The following is a 27,787-nucleotide window of genomic DNA, read 5'->3' on the forward strand; positions in this document are numbered from 1 at the left end:
ATTAGATACATTTGTGTTATTTAACATATTTAATTATTGCAGGTTTGCCTCATATTCTGAGTTTGTATTTCCCTGTTTTAGTCTAGCACATTCACATTTAGTCTAGAACTACAGTAGCATCATGTTCACACAGCGCACACAATTCCTCTGCACTTCTGATTTCTCCCAATATGGGGACAGGAGACTTGTCAGTCAATAAATGGGAAAACAAAGTAACTGGCATTACTTTTTTGAAAAAGTAACTCAGATATTTTCTTGTAAATTAAAAAAGTAATGCGTTACTTTACTAGTTACTTGACAAAAGTAATCTGATTACGTAACTCGCGTTACTTGTAATGAGTTACCCCCAACACTGCTTACGGTAAGGTCTTTGAACAACCCCCTAAACCTAATTATTAAGTAATTTTTGGCATTTTTGGCGTATTCTGAATGATACCTCAAAAATGTCCGCACAACTGCAGCAAAAATGCTTTGTATGCTTAATCATGATTTTACAGAGACAGACTGTACATTTTACATTTTTAGCAGTATGCTAGCATATAAATGCTAACGAAGCTAGCAGACACAACCTAAATGGGTTTCACAAGGTCTTTATGATGCCATTTGAAAGCCTGTTTCCATCTAAAGTTTTTTTTTTTAGTAAAAATAATTATAAAGGTAACCGAGTTTAAAATACTCACACTATGACATAGTTGTGAAAGTCACAATTGCAATATGGACAATTGTGAACATTATATTGGATAATGTGACTTTACTCTTGCAATTGTGACTACTTCTTGCAGCTTTATAAAGTTGTAATTTTGAGATATAAAATCATAATTTCCTAATTTTGTATTTATTTTAAGGTGAAAACACGTTTCAACAATTAACCAAGATTAATAAAATGATCACAACACCAGTCTTTTTTTTTTATCTGTATTTTAATAGGACAATGAATTAATTCTATTTATTCATAGACACTGCACCGGACAAAACAACTGGTTTGCATTTTTTTTCATCGTTTTTCAATAATTCATATATTGTAATGTCCATAACACAAGCTGCAACAAATTCCAAAGGACCATCGTCACCTGGTAGTCATTTAAATGTACATTATATAACAAACAGGAAGTCTGTTTTAAAAGTCCCTTGTGGATCCTGAAAAAAAGAAAACAAAAACAAAAAAGAAAAGAAACGCACACGTTCTCTGTGAGTCTGTGAGCACATGCACTCAATCAATCCTGTCCTCCAAACAGGGGGGGGGGGAATAAAAATCTCCAAACCTAAACAGATGGTCCAGCCTTTCCGGTCGTTGATTTAGAAAGTAAAATGTGAGAGATTTAATTTTCTGTCAACTGAAATTAGGAGAAAAGTAGAAACTCTAATAAATTTCACTACACCGAAGAACAAATTTACAGCACAGGTGCACTAGCAACAATCTCTCATAGTTTTCATCTTTTCTTTTTTCTTTTTGTATTTTACAACTGAAATTCATTTATCATATATAATCAACACCATTTGAGCTTTAAAAATATGCATTTGTGAGATTCTATTCCCCCGGTAATCCTTTTAATACAAAGCATATCTTTACAAAAAGAATCTTGTTGCATAAGTCACATGGTAAAGCAAGAATGGGTGCAGGCATTGTGCAGTAGGGCAGTGGTGTGTGTGTGTGTGTGTGTGTGTGTGTATTGAGCAAGGCGCATTAAGAGCTCACCAAAAATTGCACTGACATTGGTATAAAAAATATCAACATTATAGACTATTTTCTTGCCAATTCCAGACATTAAATGGCAGAGAAGAGATAATTCATCTTTCAGGTGAAGACATTTTTAAACACATTTTAATTAATAATAATACATTTTGAATGAATCTCACAGACATATTTCTGCCCAAAATCAAATAAACTATATTTTGCTTACATAGTCTAAACAGATCCTGTGTATTATTTTCAGGACAATTAAGCACAACACCTCCAAAACTGTCATTTCTGTAATGCCAAAATACAATTTTCATTACTGTAATGGCATAATTTACATTTCTGAAGTATTTTTTACAATCATTATGAAGCATTATACATTTGCTTTTAAAAATACTGTATTGCAGTAATGAAAATTGAGAATGAGAAATACAAAGAACTAAAACATATTGTAATGAGACTTTGCGTGGAGTGCAGTGTGCTTAATTATCATTCAAATCTTTTTTAAATTTTATTTTTTAAAACAATTTTATGTAAAATGTAATTTATTCTCTTTTGATTTTGAAGTGAAACAAACCTGCATGTGAGATTCACGTTTTTAAGTTCAATCCTAAGCATGTTCGGCTGATCACAATGATATAATAATCTCCAAAACAGTACTCCAAAACAATCTGATTGGATGATTCTCAATGTGTCATCACACACAACGTGATACCATTATCCAGAAATAATAGACAGATATAAGAATGTTTGCTGATAAAAGTACATCTTTAAAGGGAAGGAAGAAAAAAATTCCTGGACGGGCTCTATGCTCTGCTCCAAGTTGGCCTGTTTCATTATATGTACGATAACATGCACAATAATTTTAACGAAGATAATAAATAAGCACGTTATTTTTCTTTTCATAGTTAACTCGCAAACTTTGAAGTATAAAACGGAATGGCTAGTATTAGAGCTCAAGTCCACAATCCTCCACTGTCAGTTTGAGAAAGTCAAATATATTGAAACACAAAAGGAGTTTCCTTTTCCGTTTAGTTTTTTGCCACAAAAAAAAGAAGAAGAAGAAGAACAAACATCTCATCAGGCCAGGCAAGGAATGAACACAACATGGGTGGGACAGAGAAAGTGTGAGACGAGATTTTCTTTGTCTATCACCTGTATCGTCAGGTTCATCTCTCAAAACAGCTGTTTTTACACACTCGTTGGGTTGGAAAGATCAATACTATATAACTAGGCAAAAGTAAAAAGCACACATTCTGACAGAAAGAGCCAATCCTTATTGCTCATGCCGAATTGAAAAAAAGACAAAGACTTATGCGAAACATGCAAGAGATCGGTCTCGATCACACACACGCACGCACGCAAAAGCATCCGACAGCACACCCTAGTAGAGCCCAGCTTTACTTTGTCGTATCAAAAGTGTGTACAGCTGTGTAAAAGCTTGTAAAATCCCGCCCCTGCTGGCACACTCCTTATTCGTCCCAAATATCTGCCGATCCCATCAAACTGAAGACAACAGATTCAAAGACTCACAATACTGAAAAATTATAGAAGCTGTAACAAACACAGTGTTCACTGTTTTCCTCTATGGGTTGAGTGAAAGCTTATTGGACCCCAGCATGAGTCACATGATGTATGGGCCTAGAGCTGGAGCTGATGGAGCTCACAGAGACGGAGAGCTCTGGGCAGGAGCTGATTTAAAAAAAAAAAGAAAAGTCCAGCTATGGCCCATCCTGCTGCTGTGCCTCCTCCACTACACTAGAGGCTCCGTCGATCCGTTCTGCTCCAGCGTCCACTCGCTAAATAAAATGGCTAATGGTCACGGCGGATGGTCTATAACGCAGACACCCTGACAATGTTGCTTTGCAAGAAGTCAGGCGAGCTGGCTGAATTTCCACCCTCGGGTGTGGTCACGGGCGGGGTGGGCATGCTGATGACAGCGGCAGTGATGTAGGATTTCTCTTCTGAATTCAGGGGCACCGTCTCTTCAAACTTGGCATTGAGACTGGAGCGACTGCATTAGAAGAGAGAGGGGGAGAGGGCGGGTAAGAATACAATCCAGCTGATGGGCAAATTCCGCCAGCTGTTGGTGGGAATCATGATAGCGTTCCCAGAGTATGCTGGCATTTGTCACAACCAGAGCTTTACAGGATTCCAGCAGCATGAATCACTATGAGAACAACCCAAATACCCAGATATACAGTGAACCTGCGTAAAATACACTACACTTTACATAATACGCGCTAAACAGGACCTATTATGCATACTACACTATATACTGCATTCTATATGTACACTACACACTATGCTTTACATACTGTATTTTACATATTACGTATACTAAATTCTATACACTGCATTCTGATGCATATTAAATCTGTGCTCTAATATGCATTCTACATTCTCTGTACTACATATAGTATACTATGCATTGTGTACTCAATTCTATATATGCATTCTGAATTATGTATAAGACAATGTGTAATGCATATATGTTCACTAAATTCTATGCACTATACTTTGCATTCATCATGCACACTAGATACTATGCATTACACACTAACACTATGCATTACACACTGTATTGCATATATTTAGATACTAACTAAAAAAGTTATAAATTCTATGCATATTCCATAATATGCATTATACATGTGCAAACTGCATCGTACTGCATAGTATGCATAATACACTATATTCTACATATGCATTCTAGATTACATGCATTACACACTTTTACTGGATTTGACTTATGTACACTAAATACTATGCACTGAAAATTATGGACTGCATACATCATTTCACATTTGCATACTAAATAATAATATGCACTACATTCTGCATATTATGTATTACACAATGTATTCCACATATGCATACTAAATCTATACTCTACTATGCAGTCTATATTCTTTGTACTACATATTGCAGTGGTTCTCAATTCCAGTCCTGGCGACCCACCGCTCTGCATATTTTGCATGTATCTCTTATTTAACACACCTGATTTAGATCATCAGCTCGTAAGAAGAGAGCTCCATGCATGAACTGTGTTCCGATTGACAGGGTCCCTACACTGCTCCCTACTCCCTGAGCACAAGAAATCCGTTGAAGTTTACTTCGCTTTGGAACATTCATTCACGGATTTGTGCTATGCCACAACCTGCAGCGTCTTCACACACAGATGAAACTTTGACATAAGTCGGTCGTTAGGACTGGAATTGAGAACCACTGACATATTGCATACTACTATACACTTAATTCTACAAATACATTCTCGATTATAAGCACTACATAAACCCCTTCTCCAAACCCTTTCTGGAGAAACTCACCATAGTCAGTATTATTAACACTTCTAAATAAGACACAGCTCTGACTTATATATATATATTCAGACCACAACCAGTATCAGCATATTCCTTCTCCTTATGTCTGTGTAAGTGTGCATGAGTGTTGTGAAAGCACCTGTTGCTCATTGGTCTCTCTCTGATGTGGATGGTGCTGAGCTCCTGTATGCTGTTCCTGCGGCCGCCGGCCATGTTGGAATTGGGGACATTGAAGCTCTTGCGCTTGTTTCTGCGCGTGCAGCAGGAGGACAGGCCGTGTGGAGAGGAGGACAGCGAGGAGGAATGGGACATGGACGGCTTCGTTAGGGAAACCTCCATACAGTTTGTCTCGTAAGTTTGCTCATCCACAAACTCATGATTCTGAGAGAGAGAAAGCGACAGGAATTATGTCTCATTAAGGACTGATTTCTGCATTTGATTATTATATTAATGTGGTTACTAATTATTATATTTAAAAAATAATACATAGTTGTAAAGTTTCAAAATGCGTAAACATGAGACGTTGATGCGGTTTTAATTAAACATAATAAAATTAATCTATATTAGAACAATGTAATTAATAATATAATGTGTGTATATAGAGTATCATCTGAGGAGTCCTTAAATGCAGATTCACTGTAGCTTTGGCTGTTCCTCAAACAGCCCTGCATCCAGCAGGACTGGAATTTTTCTTTCAAATGTCTCGAGTCTAGTGCCTTAGGAAAGCCAGAGCGGGTCACAGTCTGTTCTCTAGACTGTCATGAGTCTAGCTGGCAGGGGACAACAGTGCCTGTCATTTTCATGCAAGAGTCCGAAAAAAAATTTCTCGAGAGAAAAACTGCACTTATTTGTAGCAAACCCACAAGCACTGAGGTGCAGAAGTCGTCTGGCACTGGTTAATGTTAAAGAGTACAGACAAAAAAATAAAAAAATTAAGGTTTGTCCACTTTCCCCCTTATTTTTACCTCTGTCAGAGTTCTCAAATGGAGTTTAATTCAAACATGGCAAAAGAAGCCATGTTTAGTGTCAGTTATTGTTATCATGTCATAAGCGATCACATCTTACCAGGTTTTGCAGCTAATAAAGACTCAGGCTGTTCCTCAAACAAAGCTATTTTTAGAAAACGTGGCCTTTTTGTTTTAGAAAGACCTGGAAAATTGCACTTGTATACGTGAAAAAAAAAACATTTAATACTTTTATGGTGCTTTTGCATCATATTCTGACACAATTTTCATCTTTGTGAGAACTATCAATTTAAATACAGTCAATATGGACACCTGACCAGTAGCTACTAAACCTACTGAAGGTAGCTATTGAAGGTACTGAAGAAAACACCTGTATATAATAAGATCAAATAATGCAAAAGCTAAATTATTGAGAACAGCTTCCAGTTATGTGTGAAGTTTTCTCCTGAGGTTCTTACCGTGGTTTTCTCCAAGCAGTGCAGAAGATGGTGATGATGGGTATCAAAAGTGGGGTTGGCCTTACATACCAAAGCTTGGCCAGCCTCTTTTGATGCCTTATTGGAGAAACAGAAAACACTGCTTATCAACCTATCAGCACAGAAAGAAACTGAAAGAAAAGACAAGACAGCAAAGCCCGAATTCTCACAATGATCCAGCAACATTGAGACACTGTTGAAGAATGTTTGGCTAGTTCATTGTGACAACAGCAGGCTCTAGTTTACTGCCACGTCCTGTTCTTTCAACATCACAACCTTGACGGATGGCTCTTGGTTCAAAAACAGTGGACAACAGGAACAAGAGTATTCTGTGTATGTCAATATCTACTGAATTTGTATCCAGGATATACTAAATTATGTTTTATTAACAAAGTTCGGGAGGAGCATGTTCGATAATTAACCTAATTAACAAGATAAGTGGTAAATATACACAACAGACTTACCTCTGTTCATTGACAGTTTTCTAGCATCCCTCCACCACCCCATCTCCTCACTTCTAACTATTCCTATCCCAACCTGGGATGGGGGGAGTACTCTGGGTTTGGGCCAAATTCCGAGCTCGGAGCCCTCCCCTTGGACAGCACGCCAAATACGCATAACCTTTACTCTATTTATTATAAGTGTGAACTTGTGAATTATTGGAAAAGTATGTGGAAAAGTTAAGCATCTTCTGTATTTGAACCATGATGGCCACCGTATCCAAATTCACTAGAGCCTTTATGAATCAGCATGACGCAGTGACCAGACGACTAGGGCAAGAGTGCACAATCCTGCTTCTGAAATGCCAGTGTCCTGCAAAGTTTAGCCCCAACAAATTTGCCTGGAAGTTTCTAGTAATCTTGAAGACCTTGGCTGGTTCCAAAATCAAATAGTCTCCGAGTAGGTAGTTCTATTGAACAAGCACCACCCCCAACCCAGAACTTTTTGCCTACTGTTTTATGAATATTTCGGAATTCGAACTCTTTTTACATTCTGTTTTCGCCTACTCTATAGTAGGGAAGTATGCGATTTCGGATGCAGCCCTTAATTAGTTGGTTCAGGTGTGTCGGATTGGAGCTAAATTTTACATGATAGTGGCCCCCCAGGAGCAGTATGGAACACCCCCGAACTAAGGCACTGTTTATCGAGAGCCTGCGTATGGTCAACAGGCACTTGATCAACATGCCCCGTGGTCTCTGACTCACATTAAATCCCGCCTCCCATTCAGATGTTGGCCAATCAATGACATGCAGCTCAGACAGTTTCATTCCTCCATGTGATGTGTTCTGATGATGTCATGAAGACAGAGAGATAGAGAGCGAGCACAGGCCAGTCCGGACAGCAGTGAGAAAATCACTCAAAAATGCATGGAGCACAAGAGTAGTAGTTGTTGGAAAAAGCAGTTAAAACAACAAGTAGACAAGATACAATAGGTAATAAAGAGATAAAACCCAAAAGCAAAGTAGTTGAGAGATGGAGGAAAGGGTTGCAGTAAAAAATAGGGGGGCCCCGTTGTTACTGGAGCGGATGGCCGTGGCCCCCACAAGGCCAAGCCGCATGCACCGCACTGCCATTGGACAAGAGGTCACACGATTATTGTCTCATGACCAGCCACCAGTAAGAGGTGCCGGCACACCTGGTATAGGCGCGAGAAAGACCGAAAGACAGAGAGAGAGAGTTAGAGGAACACCACGGAAGCGTCTGGACCTCGGCCCCCTGGCGGAGAGGCGAACGACCAGGGGGGGAAGAGGGGTCCACATGCACCAGCCCATCATGTCACGTTCCATTAAGAGAGACCCCAGCGACTTGGTTTCCACGGTTACCTCCTCCTCTGCGTCTGCCAGCATCCCATTGCGTTTGTACTGCAAATAAGCATTAGCGCCACCGCTCTTCGTCGCACCAATTCTAGCAAGCCTGGTTTTCTGTTCAGGTGGACAAACACGGGTGTTTAGCCTAATACTTCCTCTTCCTGTGGTCAATGTGTGTGTGCAATAGTGGTGTGACCGGAGGTCTGCATGCTCATGTCTCGGGGTCAATGTGTGTGTGAATGTGATCGTTGGTTGACTGGAGGTTGCATGCTCATGTCCAACATGAAGAATGGTAATGTGTCATTTGTTCCCTTTAGAGACGTCAAAAGTACTTTGATGCTAAAATTTAAAAAAAAAATCTATAATGTGGGTGGGTTTATATTGCAAAAAGGTGATATTTTGACACCATATCTAAAATATAAAATATAAAAATAATAATATAAAAACAAAAGAGAATTCTAGCAAGCCTGGTTTTCTGTTCAGGTGGACAAACACGGGTGTTTAGCCTAATACTTCCGCTTCCTGTGGTCAATGTGTGTGTGCAATAGTGGTGTGACCGGAGGTCTGCATGCTCATGTCTCGGGGTCAATGTGTGTGTGAATGTGATCGTTGGTTGACTGGAGGTTGCATGCTCATGTCCAACATGAAGAATGGTAATGTGTCATTTGTTCCCTTTAGAGACGTCAAAAGTACTTTGATGCTAAAATTTAAAAAAAAAATCTATAATGTGGGTGGGTTTATATTGCAAAAAGGTGATATTTTGACACCATATCTAAAATATAAAATATAAAAATAATAATATAAAAACAAAAGAATACAAAAAACGAATGAAATAGTTTTTATTCAGCAAGGATGCATTAAACTGACCAAAAGTAACAGAAAATAAATGTATAATGTCACAAAAGATTTCTATTTCCAATAAGAGCTTATTCTTTTGAACTTTCTATTTATCAAAGAATCCTGAAAAAAATTATCATGGTTTCTACAAAAATATTAAGTTTTCAAAACTGATAATAAGAAATGTTTCTTGAGCACCAAATCAGCATATCAGAATGATTTCTTAAGGATCATGTGACACTGAACACTGGAGTAATGGATAATGAAAATACAGATTTGGAATAAATTTAATTTTAAAATGTACAAAAATAGAAAACAGTTATTTTCAATTGTTGTAATATTTCACAATATTACTGGTTTTACTGTATTTTTGATCAAATAAATGCAGCCTTGGTGAGAAAAAGAGGCTTCTTCAAAAAACAAACAAACATAAAACATCACATGCTTTTCTCTTTATATCTCCAGATAAATTGTATCGTAACATTTCAGTGGTATTAGTATCGACAACTTAAATTAGGGTATTGTTACAATCCTAACGTCCTTTCTCACTTCTCCCTCTCCTACTCTCGTTCTCAGTCCCTAGTTAACTTAAAAAACAGACTGTTGTTTATGGGTGGACTGGTTGTGCTGTTTATCTGTCTGTGTATGTGTGTGTGTGTGTGTTTGTGCAAAGGGAGAGTGGGATATCTGAACTGTTTGTGTCTCCCATGGGGTAGCTGGAGTCGAATAGCTAAATTAAGAGAAGACACTCATCTAATGAGATATGATGTGATGTCACTACGTCTGTATATTCGGATCACCCCCAAAGGAGAACCGGCTACAGAACACAGCATCTGTTCTTCCTGTGCCTGGTCTCATTGGTCACGTACACACTGCAACTAAATACAGTTGTGACTCCTCTTATTAGTGCTTAATCTCATTCTGTACACAGAGTTCCATCATTTAAGTTTGATGATGACCAAATAATCGCATATTATGTACAAAACTGGTTTAAATGACTTAAGAGCATAAACAGTTGAGTGTGGTTTAGTAAACACTGACAGATGTTGCTAACCTTCGCTCTCAAGAAAAGGTTTAAACAACTATGTCAATCACCATTTTCCATCCGGACATGAAATTATGATTTATGACAGGAATGCTCATGACAGATGTAATGACAGATCACAACACTCCTGCCATAATAAATTCAGATGTCTAAACCGCAGGCTAATGCATCGACTATAAATGTAGTGTGTGCGTGTGGACAGCTTCATTGATTATGGCAGTCACTGCGCAGAAGGGCTGTAAAACTTACATTTAAATTTAATTGCGAAAGTAATCAGATTAATTGAGGTTTCAGAGTTAATTGAATCGTTTCTTTTAAATAATCCTGAAGCTAAGCATCAGGATATGCAAATTCCATCATTACTGATTGGAGCGGAGTGGCATACCACTTGCTGCCTATTCAAACATCAAAGTCACGATAAGAGCAAACCCAATGAAACTTATTTTATTCACTGGTCCCTGGCATAAAAAAAAAATTAGGACATATACTTGGGCTTTTAAAGGAATAGTTCACTCAATAAGTCAGGAGAGAAATATGCACAGATCAAGACCCGTTTACTGTCCAAAATGGGTTTAAACAAATATATCAGTGGATTTTGGATGGACTTTTCAGATGGACTTTTTTAAGGTACAAAGTGTTGTTATGGATTATGGATTGGTATTTTGGCCAGAAGCAACGGTTTGAAGTAAAAATGCCTTAATGATGGATTTGTTTCTTACAAACACACAGCTTTTCACTTCACAAGATGTTAATTGATGGACTGGAGCCACGTGGGTTACTTGTGGATTATTGTGATGTTTTTATCAGCTGTTTGGACTCTCATTCTGACGGCACCCATTCACTGCAGAGGATCCATTGGTGAGCAAGTGATGTAATGCTGAATTTCTCCAAATCTGTTCTGATGAAGAAACAAATTCATCTACATCTTGGATTGCCTGATAGTGAGTAAATTTTAAGCTAATTTTCATTTTTGAGTGAACTATTCCTTTAAACACACCCAAAACTTTGCAGTGTGTATGTGGCCGTTTTCTCTTTTGCTCTTTTCTGACATTTTTCTTTATATCTGTCGTTGTCAAAGTTTCTCTGCCTGTGTGTCTTGTTTCTCTGTGTTTGTATTTTTGTCTGCTGTGCTGAAGTACGGGATGTGATCTGGGCATGCACAAGAAATGATGGTTCCACAGAGACCTGCAGTTAACATACCATAGAGACACACACACCACTCAGCGTGCAGACATCTGGGTCACAAGCACATTGTGCCAAGTTGTATTAAAAACTATCCCAGCATCATTTTTCTGTGTTTGTGTGTACATGGTTCTGCCAGGGTCTAATCTCTTAGCCACAACCAGACCGGCTTGTATTTGAGAACATCTACATTTGAGCCCAGCTCCGTATAACTCTGTGAGATCAGAGGCCGTGGACCCACGCTGGGGTCGTGGGAGGCCCGTCTAGGGTACCTTTTGGGCACGACGCTTCTCTGCGCGCTGACTCTGATGGTATATCCGACTGAAATTGGACACAATGACGGGAACGGGAAGAGCGATCACCAACACGCCACTCAAAGAACAAACAGAGCCGAAGATCTTTCCCATGATGGTCTTAGGAACCATGTCTCCATATCTGTAACACATAAAAAAGAACATAGATATGGGTCAGTGGCAACAGTTCAGTGACAAATCAAACAATGAAAACCAGAAATCATGAATACCAGGGGGGGTTCAAAAACATATATATTTCTAATTTTCTTTATTCTTTAAACCTTTTTTTCCAAAACAACTTATCATTAAAGGTTACAATATCTGATCTTTAAAAAAATACACTGCCAGTGATGGTGTACATGGGTTAAATCAGTGATATTTTCAGTTTTATAGATTGGTTGATTGATGATTGTCAGATGACAACAACATTTTAATTTCAGTTTTTCCAAATATACTGTATTTTCTTCCCTGCATATTTTTAAAAAAATAATTAATTGAAAGATTATACCATAGATTATAAACAATTATAAAAGTTTTTTCTTCAAGACTTTTCTTCAAGGCCTTTTCAGCCTAATTTCAAATCCCCAAAAAAACCCTGTTTAATTTTATTTAAAAAAATTTAAATGTTCATCATAGAATATGTGTATTCAAGTGCTTTATAATGGAGTTTTGAATTGTATAATAGTTCCAGGCAAAAAAAAAAGCCATGTCATTGACCCTGAAATTGCAGAAATAAAACAAGCAGGTTTTAATTATTGCTTCGGTCAGCAACACACTTCTTCAATTTCACCAGCTCAGCATGATACCAGATGACAGCACTAGGGGGCACTAAAGAATCATATAGCATGGGGCAAACATTCACTCTCCAGTTCTATGAAAAGCTCTTTTTTTCTGTATTTGACCCCAGGCTTTTTTCCTCATAAAGCCTTAACATCCTCAAACTTTTATCTTGATGTTAAAAAAATTACTGCTCACACGTGGTGGGAAGAGTTGCATGTATGTGTGGGCTGAGTTTACTACGAGATGAAGTTCTCTGACCTACTTTCCCAACTCTGAATATATGATTACATTAAAATAATAACCATTACAATGATCCAAAGCACTCATATCCACACAATGTCATCCTAAAATGGCATTCATGTGAACATGCTGTCTTGGGAACACACCGTACTGGCACGATTTCATTCTTGTTCCAACAAGCACACACTCCCCTTCTGTTGTACCACCTCCTCTTCATCTTTTTAAAGCAGGCCAACACATGACAAACCGACTCCGTCACTGGCATTCAGGAGACGATCTGTCATCAGTCAACAGAATGAAGATAACACCATCCTGGCTTATCTCATCAGTCCAAAAGCTGTCATTACAATGACACCACTTATTACTAAAAATAGTGAGATTCTAAGAAATGTTGCAGTTACCAAAAATTAACTAACTAACTTCACGAGAATGAGAAAGTCTCAAACACAAGAATGCCACAATTAGGAGAAATAATGTCAAAATTGTGAGAGAAATTGCAACTGACATATGTGTGTTTATCCATCACAAACCATGACTGTTTTGTCTATACAATAAAAGTCAATGGGGTCCAACAGGGTTGTTTTGGACCTCATTGACAAACATTCTTTAAAATATCCCTGTCACTTTAAGATGAAAAAGCATATAGACATCATGGATATGTATATGTGCAGCGTTTTTAACACAATTGAGCTGCTCATTTATTTCCACCTGCACACATCTCTTCTCAAAGGACATATGCAATGATTTAAAAGAATTAAAAAATAAATAAATTAGAGTTGTGCATTTCTGAAAGCGGAGTATAGTGTGCCATGACGATGCTGAGAGGCTTCCGTGCTCTAAGTGAAGGATCTAATTGAATTATGGCGATGAGAATGTGAGCTCAAGGGGCCCGACGCGACAAAAGCCTCAAAAGACTGAGCCATAATTACAGACGGCACCGAGTCGACTTCTCCAGTTAAACGCCTGTAATTAAATATGCCAGTGAGGGAGAAAGGGAGAAAGCCAAGACATGCAAAGAGTTAAGAGGCTCTCGTTTCTGCTTTGTACCGTGGTCGACACTATGGACGGCACTGACCCTGTCATTCAGAGCCCTGAAAAATATCCACATTAATGGTTACATGAGCTATAGCGGTATTCATGACTGATCAATTGAGAGCTTTGTGATTCCCTGCACTGACAGACAATAGACTCATTATAAGAGACCAATAAAATCCCTTGTAGGTAATTACTCTCATAATTAGATTTGTGTACATGATGAATATGTTGGCCACTAGCAACTAATCCAAATCCGCACACTAAGCTGTTAGTTGCAAAGTGTATGTGTGCTCTCGCTGGAGCGTCACATTGCTCCACGGCCAGCCTGTACGCAATAAAAGACATTGACCTTGCACTGTCAGGTGTGTGTGTGTGTGTGTGTGTGTGTGTGAGAGAGAAGCAAACTAGAGGGGACAGCAAGGACTCTAATTTGCTCTCTGCGTTTGTCATTTCTTTGCTGCTCACTGTCCAGTACTGTTACGTATGACAGCATCCCTATTAACCCAGCCGACCTGCACTGGCAATCCTTACACACACAGAAAACTGAGCAAATTATTGCAGTTTAGATCATCACAAGGACCTTAACTGTAGCCCAATATATATGGCAATCACAAGCACACACATATGCATCCATCTCTCCTCTTATGCATCTGTCCTCTTCTGAGGACAGTTTTGTCCTCAAACTATAGCTAATTAAACTCACACTGCTTCTACAAGAAACTTTGATAGCACCTTGAAGGACACAGTGCAATTACGATCCAATCAGCCAGCAAAGGAAAAGGGGTCATCAAATGACACCCACTGTCTGTAAGTAAACAGCTGTAAAAGCATGCACACCCAAACACAGTCTTACATATTACAGGGGTGGACAAAATCCAGTGAGAGAGACAGAGAGAATGAAAGAGTAATATGACAATGAAAGCAGTAAAGCCCTCTATTTTTTTTCTTCCACACTTTCTTTATGAGTCCATATCTCCACTCTTCGGCTCTAGCGTTATGTGAAATGAGAGGAGAATGAAGGATGGATGGAAAGAGACAGTGAGATTAAAAAATACAGAGCTCATTGACTCTGGACTGATTGGAGATGAAATATGCTTATCAAGTTGAATGTGGCGCTCATTAGAATATTGAGAGAATGAGTTAATGACGAGAGTGTTTTGATTTAACTAAACTTGCATGGGCTCTAACTCTTATTCACAGTCACATATGATAAAAAAACAATCACTCTCCATGTTTTATTGTCCTGTAGTGTTTGTACTGTATTTAGCACTAAAAATCACAATCACAATTCACACAGACACAAACTGAAACTTGCAATTTGAAACAAACTTTTCAAAGGTTTGCATTTTCAGGCCCCCAAAACGCCATTGTAGTGTACATGAACTGCCACAACAGTGATGTGTAAACACCCACTTAATCTAGACTGCTGGGCATTATCACGGAAGCTTATCATTTGCACATGTTTTTAAGCCTTACCAATTTAAACATTCAAGAGATTTTAAAGCATTCAAGCACAAGACATGGAATAACTCAAGACACGAAGACATGAAAGAACTGAATACCTGCTGTTTGGTGCGCAAACGAAAGCCGCGTTTCAGACAGTGCGCAAACACCGAATTGAGTTCTCTTTCACGTTTTGCGCTTGAACAAACAAATACACCTCACCAATTCAAACATTCAAGCACAAAAAGACGTGAAAGAGCTTACTTCAGCACCTGCGTGTTGTGTTCTGTGCACACAGCGCTCACGCAGAGAGCTGCATCTCACAGACCATGAACACCAAATTGAATTTTTCCTCTGCTTGCACTTGAATAGACAAATATATACAAAATTATGTTGAAATACTCGTCTTGGTAAGTATCCTTGAAAAACTGTAACTTATCGTAAACAGTTGAGAAAGAAATCAGATGTGTATCATTATATTGGATGCATTGTCTCTTAAAGTGACTGCGTCTAATTTACTAGCTGCTGTCGTATCCTTATTTCTTTCTATAAAAGAAAGAAAATTACTCACTGCTCTTGACTGAATTACTTATAGTTTTAACAAGACTTAATCCATTTAATTTATACAGGGAAGACTATGCAATGCTATTTTACATTTAATTATTCCGTTTCTGTACCTGAACACCTACAAACTTGAAAAAACATTGTTTAATTTGTATCTTTGTTCAATATATTTATTTGTGCTATTTACACCATTTCAAACAGGGCCCACGGGTACAACCTGCACCGGGGCCCGGCAAACCCCAGCTACAGCCCTGTCCAGAGAGGATTGCTCTGATCACCTAGTTGTTGAAGTTTTATCAACCACCAGGTGAAAATTGTATGTCTGATCGCTTAGAAAAATTTGTGGGGGACAGATGTGATTGTAATTGGTCAGATTAAAGCAACATGCTCCTCCCACCTTAGTTCCAATCATTAAGTCCCAACACTGATCTGCAAATCATCTAAGTGAAGGAAGCAAAACAAACGGGTCGTGTTTGTCATGCATGAATGGCACTCCTGAGATCTCATTCTCCTCTCCCGTGGACAGGCGCAGCACTGTAGGTGAAATCTCACAACTGAGGGTTTCATGAAAGACTTTTGTGAATGCTTTATGCCAAGGCGGTTGGAAGCTTCACACAAGACCCCCTCCTCCCTCATCAATAATTCTGTCTATGCTTTCCTCATCCCTCCCATGAATGCTCAACCATCTGTTTTATCCCATCTTACCGTCCTACCTCCTTTCACTTTCTCAGACTTTATAACACACATACATTTTGCGGACAGACACACTCATTCAGACTCGCATCAGAGATGTCCCCAGTTCGAGCATGGCTAAAGGCGAGACAAATACACAGAGTTTATCGCATCAACCAATGCTTCTTCTCCCAAGCTCTTAGCACAAGCAGGTACAAAGTCCTTGACCTGATAATGAAAGATGTTCTCCTGGCATTCAAACGCAACATCTCGTTGAGGGATAAAAGTGAACTAGAGAGAAAGAGAGAAAGAGAAAGAGAAAGAGATTATAAGGGTCTTTTATCTTTTCTTATAAACCCACAGAATGGTCTCTTGCTCCACTGACTCACAGCAGATCAATCAGAGATAAAGCTCTGAGCTCACTTTTGTGTCCAAGAAAAAAATACTCTACGGGCACGAAGCTCAAGGTGTTCGATTTCCAGAGAAAATCACACTTAATGATCATTATACGGACAGAACGGCCATTTTTACACAGCTGGGTGCTGTGACTGGTGATGCCGTTTGTGTCACGGCTCAGGGAATAGCGTGTGAAATGCGATGAGATATTCTAACTTCGATATGATAATTTGAAAAGTATAGATATTCGGTACAACAGGAAAGAACTGCAGAATATAATGTCATACAGATATTTTTTAAATTATTAAAAAAAATTGTCCATCAATGGTGGCAATCAGTAGGCTAATTTCTAATGAAAAGACCAATTTATATGACAGATTTTAATGTAGGCTTTTATACATATGTAAACATTATTTAATTACCATTATAACTAGCTATCTCACAAATTTTTGCTCACTCAGGGTTTTTTTTATTTTACAGTGGGGTAATTTTGTTGCAGTAGCACGAGATAGCTTGATTTCAAACTTTGAATTGAATAAAACATGACAAGTAAGCAGTCAGTAATAAAATAAGAACAAATAAAGAAATTAATAATGATAGCACAAATAAAAAATAACAACAGGCCTTCGAATTAAATAAATTGCTTTTTAGTTTTTCAGGTAGGTCTAACAGTAGGGTTAAGATATTTAACTTTTTCTTTTTTTTTTTACCAATTATCCAACTAATGTTTAGTCCTAGAAAGCTATTATTATCAGAACACGTGAGCATAACATAGCGGTTAGCAGATCAATGAATGAGAGGGCAGCGTTACCAGAGTTGCCCATATACCACACCATGTTACAGTAGGGCTATTGCAAACAGAAACAATACTGTACTACATAGATGTTTCCTGTCGGCTCAATTTTTGAGCGGACTTTGCTGTTCCGATGAGCATGAACGGTATATGAGTGGAGCGCTGACGACTGAGCGGAGCACACTCACGCATAGAGCGGGATAATACGTAGAGCATCACACCATCTGAAAGTGAAACCTGAGCGGTGAACTAATTTTCAGCAGCCGGAATTTCGGTGCATCACTAATTATTGGCGACATCAGAAATGGATATTATATAATAGATGCTTTTTTTGAACATTTTAGCAATTTAAAAATATTAAAAAGAGATTTTTTACACGGCACCCCTGCTCTCAACAGACGGCACCCCGGTTGGGAAACGCTGTGCTAATGTATGCTAAGACGCTAAACAACAGTGAAATCTTCTCTGCTCAAAATTCTAGCAGGCTGCTTATTTATTTAGGACACAAGTAGACTTTACGTGAGTATGCAAACGCTGATGCATATCAAGCATTAACATACTTAATGTTCGCTTGTGTGTTAGCTATGGTGGCAACAAACCTCAGTAAAAAAAGGGTGTTCTATTATTCAGCTAACTAGCTACAGCACAACTTTGAACTAACTTTAAATAATTAGCTTGAGAAGATTTTTTTAAAGGGGTCATAGGATGCTACATGCACTTTTAGAAGTTGTTTGAACTTAAATGTGTGTTGGCAGTGTGTGTACACAACCACCCTATAATGATAAAAATCCACCCAGTGTTTTTTTTTTATCTCGTTAAATGTTTTCCCCTTTCTCAAATCGAGCCGATCTCAGATGCCTGTCTGTGTGACCTCACCCAGACAGGCCCCTCCCACGATAGTTTGATTGACAGTAGCGTTTCAGCATAGACTGGACTGGTGTCTTACCTTAGACCCGCCCTGAGTGAGCTGTCATCAGTCCGCCATCGGTTCACCTCTGGAGCAGATGTAGACAAGAATGACTCCTAAGCGATTGAGGTGTTCTGTTGTTGGATGTAATAATGAACATAGCAGTCCTCATTTACTCCCGACATCTGAGCCACTGAACTCGCAGTGGATTATTTGTTTCTGAAGGGAATGCGCCCCCGATCTACATAAATGCGTCTATGTTCGCGCGATTCATTCATGATCCAGCCTCATCTACAGAAGACGCGAGTATAAGTATAGTGTTTTGTAATGAATCTTTGCAAATCGCCTTTCCTAATAATGTGCTAATTAGCGAGTTTCCCGATGAACGCGGCTAAAGTAAACAGTCTCTCTGAGAGCAGCTCGGAAGAGAGGGGCGGGGTCAGCAAAGCTCATTAACATTTAAAGGAAAATGCTACAAAAATGGCTTGATCTGAAAATAGCTGTTTTTGACAGAGTAAAAAAAGGTGTTTTTTACACTACAATTGAGAAATTTTAACCAAACTATGTTACAGACTTTTCATTAAGACTCTAAAGAATCATATAAACTTGTGGAAAATGGGCATCCTATGACCCCTTTAAACTATTGCTCCACTATGACAGTAGTTCACCTGAAAGAGAAAGTGAAGGTAATGTTTACACTAATGTATGCTAAACTACAACACAAGTTTAATTAGCTTCACAAAATTTTCTTTAAGTTGTTGCTGCACAATGAAAGCAGCTGACCATAATGACAAAACTAATGGTAACAAGCATGCTAACTGTTGCGGCATAGCTAAAATAATTGTTTAAACAAACTTTAACTATTAAGCAAGGCAAGTTCAAGCATTTGCTTCAGCATGACAGTTGGCATGAAAGAGAGAATGGATGATAGCATTTACGCTAAAGTTCGCTATAGTTCCTGTTGCAGAAATGCCCACTTATATTACATAAAAAACATTACATTAAAAACACATGACAATCCACAATGACAGTACGGGACCTGAAAGACAAAACTGATGGTAATGTTGCTGCTAACATTTGCTAGGTGGCAATAAATCAAGTTTAAACAAGCTTCAAACACCATAACAATAGCCTGAAAGAGAAAACCGACGTTAGCATTTAAGGTATCGGTACGCTGTAGTGCCTCTTGCAGCAACGTGCACTTGTATTGCGTTAAAAATTGCACTGACATATTTTGGAATGCAATAATGCACAAAACCTGCGTAGCTAGGCCCCTTTGGGCCATCATCACAGAACACTGGCAGCTTCCATTCTCAGTTCTTTTTCTATGCAAATTAAAAAAGCAGTATTAACTATGGGAAATAATAACTGCACCATTTCCAGCCATAATTGAAGTTCTGGATGTTTGTTTTATGTGATTTTGTTGTTTCCTGAAGAGATTTTAATGTGTTTACGTATTGCTTTCAGTCCAATAGGACTAACGTCGTGACTAAGTGCTAATCAGCATAATTATGATCACATAGCTGCTATTATGTGTAGATGCTAATGACCTACCGGACTGAACCGCGGGAGCTCCCCTGCCTCTCGCAGTAGACTGAGGAAAAGGGGAGAAAAAAAAACAGTATATTTTCAACCATTTCTCACTGTATAACTACAATATTGTGCATATGCAACAGATGGTCCACATGGAATTTGCACCGGCAGAGCTACAACTCAAAGACAAAACCTTCTCAAATTTGGGCAGAATGCAAAAGACCACTCAAATTCACTTTATTTGCTTCCTATAACTTATTTTAATGGCTAATGTTGATGAAATAGAAAAAGAAATGCTTAAATTAGTGGCTTATTTGATTTGCTTGCAGCTACCAGTTGGTTAATAACTGCTAATATGCACACTACTTCTACAACATGGTTGAACAGGATGCAAAGTAAACAAAAGGGGCTTGATTAGTGCATCGGAACACATTTTGTGTCTCAAGGTTCAAAAGAAATAGCCGGGATGAGGTCTGGACAAGCTAATAAGGCCTGGACAAGCTAATAAGGCCATTGCTAGCACTAACGCTAATGATCTGAGAAAACGATCTGGGGAATCTAGAGTCCACATGAAGATGAGACAACATTATTGACGCTAAGTACCTGCGGCAGGTGCTCATATGAGCAGTCGAGTACATTAACACATGTCCACTGTCATGCCATATTTAATGTTCTATGACCGCTACAGTTACTTTCTGTAAAAGATTTATGATTCACACATACACGCTTGACTCTGAGTCTGAGGCCATCTTTCCATCTGCTGTCCTCCTAAATGTGCGATTTTGTATCTATAATCAGTCATATAACATACCTTTATAATGTAACCTTCAGACTGTCATAGCAGAGCAGCTATGGAAAGGCACAAAGAGGGCAGCTGAATGTGAGAAACGGCTTCATTCATTCATTCTTCTATTTCCGAGGGAAGCTATTTGAGCATACGTCAAGCGAGCAAGGCCAAATCAATGAGCTGTTCCTGACATTATCACAAAGGAAAACTCCTCATCAAATGCCAAAGGCCAATGTGCAATAACACTGTGTGGGAGAAAGAAAGCAGGTTATGATGGCAGAACATGAATAGATATAACATCATTGAGGCACTAGCAGAGGTCACAGTGTGGCACTGATGTCAAGTGGCATAATGCTGCAATAATGTTTTGGAAAATGTCCACAGGACATTAAGGGAATGCTTAGCACTGCTCAGGTGTGTCCGACACTGGTTCCAGGGTGAAGATGCCCTCTGCTTTAATCTGTGCTAACTGACCTTCTCACCACAGTATATCTGTAGCTGCCTGTCTAGCTGACACACAAATACACACATAAGCACACCCACGTACTTATGTGTAAAGTTGAAATTGTGATAGTCCTAAAATTAGATATAAATGCAACTTTCTATTTCTTGCTAAAACATGCAGCAATTATGACTATAAAAAGACACAGTTTCCTTTTTTTTCTGTAATATATTCCTCCTCAAAGTCTCATTACTGCAATGCATCTGCACAATGTTTTATTCTCATGATTCTAAACGATGATTCTCATTACTGCAAACAGTGTCGACCAATACTATAGACAATAATGTAGATTGCCTTTGGCTCCGATGAGCCTGGGGGTCCCTGTGAGGAGATCCATACTAGAAGAACAGATCAAATCCGCCAACGCAAGGACGCTTCTCATCCCTTCCGACAGTAAACCTTGACCCGGACATGTCCTTGACAGGTTTTGTGAAATTCTCCCATGCTTATGTACAACATGCAGAAGCAGACGTGTTATTTATACACCCACGCACTGAAAGTCTGTAAAAAAAAACAGCATTTTTATAAATACAGATCTGACTCAGTCTCAGTCAGTTCCATTGATTGTCTTTGTAGTCCTGGAGGAAGGGCTGTGCACACAAACACTCGCATGAGAAAGGAAACACCAACAATTGTCAAACGAGAGACTTATTGCCCTTTCTTTCAGCTCAGAGCTAAACATACACGCATATAATCCCACTAAATTATGCACACAGACACACATGCACATATATTCACAGACAAGCTCCAATTTGACACTTCATTCCACTTACAGACCCGAGCACAGAGGACAACTACTCAACCAGGCCTTGGGCAAGACAGATGCAGATGCCATATTTCTCTCTAATCCAGTAATATTGTCTCTGAGTTTCCATAGTCAGTGTGTGTGTGTGTGTTTATACTAATGATGCATGAAGGATTCCGAAGTTTTAATAGCAGATTTTGGTATTCAGAATTTTATTGTCTCCAAGAGAAATATCACACATTGATTGGATTTTACACTTTTCTGTCACACATGAGGTATAAAACACTAATTTCAGTTTCAGATATGAGGAATGTGAGAATTATACAGTGATTCTGATGATTTCAAAAAACTTTCAGTAACATGAAGTATCATGAACTAACAATGAACAATACTTTTAAAGCATATATTAACCGTGGATACGGCTAATTGGATATGGCTAAGTGTCAATTCATTAAGATTTATCTCGCACAATGACAGTTTGATGGTACTAAATGTCAGTTTTCTGAAAGATCAAACACTTTTTGTGATCCGTTTGTGATAATCTGTAATAAATTAATAATGACAGCCCTGTTGAATTGTATAAATATACTTGTGTACATACTTAAAACAAGTACTGAAGTAAGACTCTCCCCTTTAAATTGTATGTTTGAAGTTTATTTTGTGAGGTTAAAGTCTTATTTAGGAGGGTCAGACCCCACAGATCCCCCATAAATTACAATCTGGGTATGAATATGCACACAGAAATCTCAGTAAAACTGAAAAACCTGTAATTTATGAACTTCTACAGAGTAGTTGTTGCCTCATATAATTCTGATTTCACCTAAAAATACGATTCTAGTATTCGCAGCACCATTTAACAAATTTATTATAGATTTAAACTCAGAATTTTGCAGATTACATCTGGGCTTAAATATTACAACTGGAGTTATCGGAGGCTGTTAACTTGGTTATGAGAGGTTTGTGAAAGCAGCATTTATGAACTTCTACAGAGTAGTTGTTGCCTCATATAATTCTGATTTCACCTAAAAATACGATTCTAGTATTCGCAGCACCATTTAACAAATTTATTATAGATTTAAACTCACTCAACAGAATTTTGCAGATTACATCTGGGCTTAAATATTACAACTGGAGTTATCGGAGGCTGTTAACTTGGTTATGAGAGGTTTGTGAAAGCAGAAGAACTGTAAAAACCTGATCAGCCTTTCATCATAAGTTCTTCACACACACACACCTGAGTCTGTACGGCGTCCGTGACGAATAAACCAGTCTTGTTACCTCTGAAAGAGTGTCTCCGGTCGAGCCGCTATAATTCACAGAATAAAAAATGAGCGGGAAAATTGAGTCAAGGATGGAGAGGGATGAAAGGCGGCCGAGCTATAAATAGCCCACCTGGGCTGCTTCACTCATCCGTCTGCTTTTGAACTTGTCATCCGCCAAATTGGTGCTGCGGGCCATGTCATCCATCTCTTTTTGGAGAAGGGGTGAGGAGAGGTGCTAGAAGAGCCATACCCCTGGCAACCACGCAATCCCTCATTCGCACACTGATCCATCACACTATCACTTTCAAATCACAAAGACACACACAATGGTCCCCTTAACACCATGTTTCATGTCCAGATAGTATCTGGATATTTTTTTAGTCGGATTGTATTACACCTTGAGTTCAACGTGCATCTACTTACCCAGGACTTACATATTACATTACAAAGGATACTTATCTGAAGATGAGCCTTTTGTGGAAATATTGATGTCACTTTTTCTACTTTTGACCGATCAATGAATCTGAGTGGCCATGATATAGAAAATGGAAAAATCTTTTGAAAATCTAGCATAACCCACATAACTACTTTTCATAATGGTTTCATGTGGTTGTACCCCTGGCAACCACGCAATCCCTCATTCGCACACGGATCCACCACACTATCACTTTCAAATCACAAAGACACACACACAATGGTCCCCTTAACACCATGTTTCATGTCCAGATAGTATCTGGATATTTTTTTAGTCGGATTGTATTACACCTTGAGTTCAACGTGCATCTACTTACCCAGGACTTACATATTACATTACAAAGGATACTTATCTGAAGATGAGCCTTTTGTGGAAATATTGATGTCACTTTTTCTACTTTTGACTGATCAATGAATCTGAGTGGCCATGATATAGAAAATGGAAAAATCTTTTGAAAATCTAGCATAACCCACATAACTACTTTTCATAATGGTTTCATGTGGTTTTGAAACACTTTTATTTTTAATAAAAGTTAATGTGTCTGTGAGTATACATATCATTTTCAAAAAGTTTTAAAATATATTTTACAAAGTAAAAAACATTTTTAACAAATATCATGAATTATGAATTTATGAATATCAAACCTTTTTTCTGTGAAAGAAAATGGTCAAATTAATTATGATTTTCTTTTTCAAGAACTTAATTATTTTAATGGGAATTTTTCTCTCATTCTGAGACTTTTTCTTCTTTTTTTCTACCCCTAAAAAAATAACAAAATTAATTTTGATTAAAAAAAGCTCATCAGAAAAAAGTTTTTAAATACATTAAAACAATCCGGCCAAAAAACAAAACAAAAAACAAAACAAGAAAAGCGGAAAAGCGAGAAAAATAAAGTTTTAAAACACATTGCAAAAGCAAAATAAAAAAAAAAAAACTGCTTGGTATGACTAAAAGAACTATTGCTACTGAAGATCTTGTGATATCAATGCTGTATTAAAATATATAGTGTTCCTGATGGATAAAAGCTTGACAGAAAAATTTACAACCGACGAAAAAACTAATCAGGTCAGAATCTATCTTAGACCACCTTTGAATATGATGATCCAATCAAAATGTTTCTCAGGTGCATTTACGTCTGGATTTTAATGATACCAGATGCTAAAGGCCATTAAAGCACCACAAAATTGTCTCTTTTTTCTAATTTGCGACTCTGAAATTACATGCTGTGTTTATCAATGCGTTAATGTGCAAATGGAGCTTTTCTTGAAGTGTTTGTGTGATTATCACCTGACAGATCATATTGGCTCTGCACCGGGTTTGATGAGCTAAATACAGTCAGACAATGAGTCTCCCCATCGAGCCTGTAATCACATTCAGTGCCAATAAATGCGATTACATTGCAGTCACACACTTACACGAAAATGCAAAACAGCAAATTTACCTAGAATTCCTTACATAGCACTCGTCAGATAAAAGAAGCGTGTATTTCTAAGTAAATAATGGCGTTTCACACGTCATTACTTCAAATCAAAGCACCTCGCTTCTTAAGCAAGTTGATTTACAGAGCGAGGTGAGAACGGCGATCTACCACTGTGAAGCGTTTGAGATTTTCTTTGATCCGTGGCGTTTCATGCTCAGAGAAGCGTACTTCTTTGATAAACACTACTCTTTTGTTTGTGTCTGTTTTGCAGGAATGTGTTTAAGAGTGTAAAGTGTGTGTGTGTGTGTGTGTGTGTGTGTGTGTGGGGTGCTCAAACGCAAAACAGCTCCTTGGCACAATCTTAGTGACACTCAGAGGTCCTGCGCACAGCATGTCCAAACCAAACTGAACTAACCTAAACCAAACTCTAATCCCAAAAGCAATCTGAGCCGCTGAAACCCATCCAGAACTCTCCTTCTCCCGTACACCATCTGCTCCCGGCCAACAGGGGGCACGACTCAGCCAGAAGAGAAGATTTATTTGCCCGTAAATATATTCTCTTTCATATCAAAGCATGACAACAGATGTAGATTAATGAGTGTGGTGTTAAGAGGGGCACTGCACAGTCAATCATCAATATACCTGGCCAGTGTTTTCAAATCTCATTCAGTTGGCAAGTCAAGACATGTTGTGCCATGTCTGATGCAGCTTATTTGAACTGAGCACCAGCATGAATGACTTTTGAGAGCTATAGCTGGTCTGAGAACAAGTTTTAGGCCGTTTCTTCACACAAAGCTATTTTATGGCTTCAAAAGACTAAATTTAGCATATACGTCTCATGGGCTATTCTATAGTAGTTTTATTCAGCTTTCTTCGAGCTCAAGATCACTTTGGACACTCAAAATAACTTCATTTGTGTCACACAAAAGAAATTAAGTTGGATTTAGACGAACATGAAGGTGTTTGTCATGTAACACCACGCCAGCTTCTACACTCTTAAAAATAAAGGTGCTTCAAACGGTTCTTCAAGCGATGCCATAGAAGAACCATTTTTGGTTCCACAAAGAACCATTCAGTCAAAGGTTCTTTAAAGAACCATCTCTTGCTTACCTTTTTATAATCTGAAGAACCACCTTTCGCCACAAAGAACCCTTTGTGAAACAGAAAGGTTCTTCAGATGTTAAAGGTTCTTTATGGAACCATTTAGACAAAAAGGTTCTTCTATGGCATCGTGAAGCACCTTTATTTTTAAGAGTGTATGACTATTTTTATGGCAAAACAACAGGTTAAAATGCACACTATCGTTCAAAAGTTTAGGATTGGTAAGATTTTTTTTCAATGTTTTTGAAAAAAGTATCATACTCCCCAATGTTGCATATATTTGATCGAAAAATACAGTAAAATATATTTTTAAATATCGCAATTTAAAATTCTATTTCTATTTCTAAAATTCTAATTCTATTTTAATGCATTTTAAAATGTCACTAATTCCTGTGATGACAAAGCTGAATTTGTCTTCAGTGGCACATGTTCCATCAGAAATCGTAGTTAATATTTAAGAAAACCTTAGACTATTTTTCAGGATTCTTTGATGAATGGAAAGTTCAAAAGAACAGCATTTATTTGAAATGGAAATCTTTAGTAACATAGAAGTCTTTACTGTCACTTTTGATCAATTTAATTTAATAAAAGTATTTATTACTTTCATCTCTAGACTGATTTTGATCAAATCTTTTCAAAAATGTTAGCTAAATAAAACAACAAGGTTTCGAATAAAACAAAGGTTCAGTTCAACAACTGTCCTTTTTGGATGTACTGTCCCTTTAACTGTGACACACTACTACAGAAAAATGACATACCCAAAGTAAAACCCGAGTGTAATTTTTCATTTCCACAAATTTGCTCTGAGCGATTACAGTGCGTCGGCCCCCAGTGGAATTATGCATCCGTTATGCTAACCTCTCATCTGAGTGTCTTTCGAGATAAATCACACCACTCTTCTGCACTAAAGTGCCAGACTCAGATCTGCCATCTTATTTTCTGAGTACAATCTATATATGCATATTAATCCATGATCTCAGACGCTGCCTGAAAGTCACTAAAAATGGTCGCAGTCAGACTCTCCCTCTCTGTGCTCGCAGGGCCCTTAGTGGGTTTCCAGAAGTTGGCTATTAATCAAGCACGTCCTCAGGTCTTTACACCATCCTGCGGTCCACACTCTACTTTGCTCACACACTTTTCGTCTAAGGTATTCCAGCAAGACCTGTTCCTAAAAATCTCAGTCTACAGCTGCTTGTTTAACACCACCGCGCAGGCATCACAGTCTCTCCCGAAGGACTCCAGGATCTCTGCATGTCTGACAAACAGGTTGTCTCATTAAGCCTGTTATAAATGTTTTCAGACAGACCGTTCCTCCGCTCACTCTGCTTCCCTCCATCCTTCTCTACTTCCACCTCCATTTCTCTTCTTCTCTCTCTTCACTCACTCTGTCATCACTCAGCAGGGTGCACACTTTGGAGGTGTGATTGCACAGATGGAAAGGTTGTGCGACACACACACACACACACACACACACACACACACACACACACACACACACACACACACACACACACACACACACACA

General features: G+C 38.3%; 1 protein-coding gene across 1 annotated transcript in view; it reads right to left on the reverse strand.

Annotated features, from left to right (window-relative positions):
• Positions 1–2,766: 2,766 nt before the first annotated feature.
• Positions 2,767–27,787, reverse strand: part of LOC107565665 (potassium voltage-gated channel subfamily D member 2-like) — a 120,710-nt gene continuing 95,689 nt past the window's right edge. Inside the window, exons 3-7 of the mRNA XM_016250926.1 lie at positions 11,587–11,749; positions 8,266–8,364; positions 6,425–6,520; positions 5,141–5,382; positions 2,767–3,692 (exon numbers count right to left, since the gene is read on the reverse strand). Of these exons, the coding sequence (XP_016106412.1) occupies positions 3,512–3,692; positions 5,141–5,382; positions 6,425–6,520; positions 8,266–8,364; positions 11,587–11,749 (781 nt within the window). The 3' untranslated portion in view covers positions 2,767–3,511. The remainder of the gene's footprint in view (positions 3,693–5,140; positions 5,383–6,424; positions 6,521–8,265; positions 8,365–11,586; positions 11,750–27,787) is intronic.

This window comes from Sinocyclocheilus grahami, unplaced genomic scaffold (genome assembly GCF_001515645.1).
Source record: "Sinocyclocheilus grahami isolate Dianchi unplaced genomic scaffold, SAMN03320097.WGS_v1.1 scaffold1015.1, whole genome shotgun sequence".
In the NCBI taxonomy this organism is placed as follows: Eukaryota; Metazoa; Chordata; class Actinopteri; order Cypriniformes; family Cyprinidae; genus Sinocyclocheilus; species Sinocyclocheilus grahami.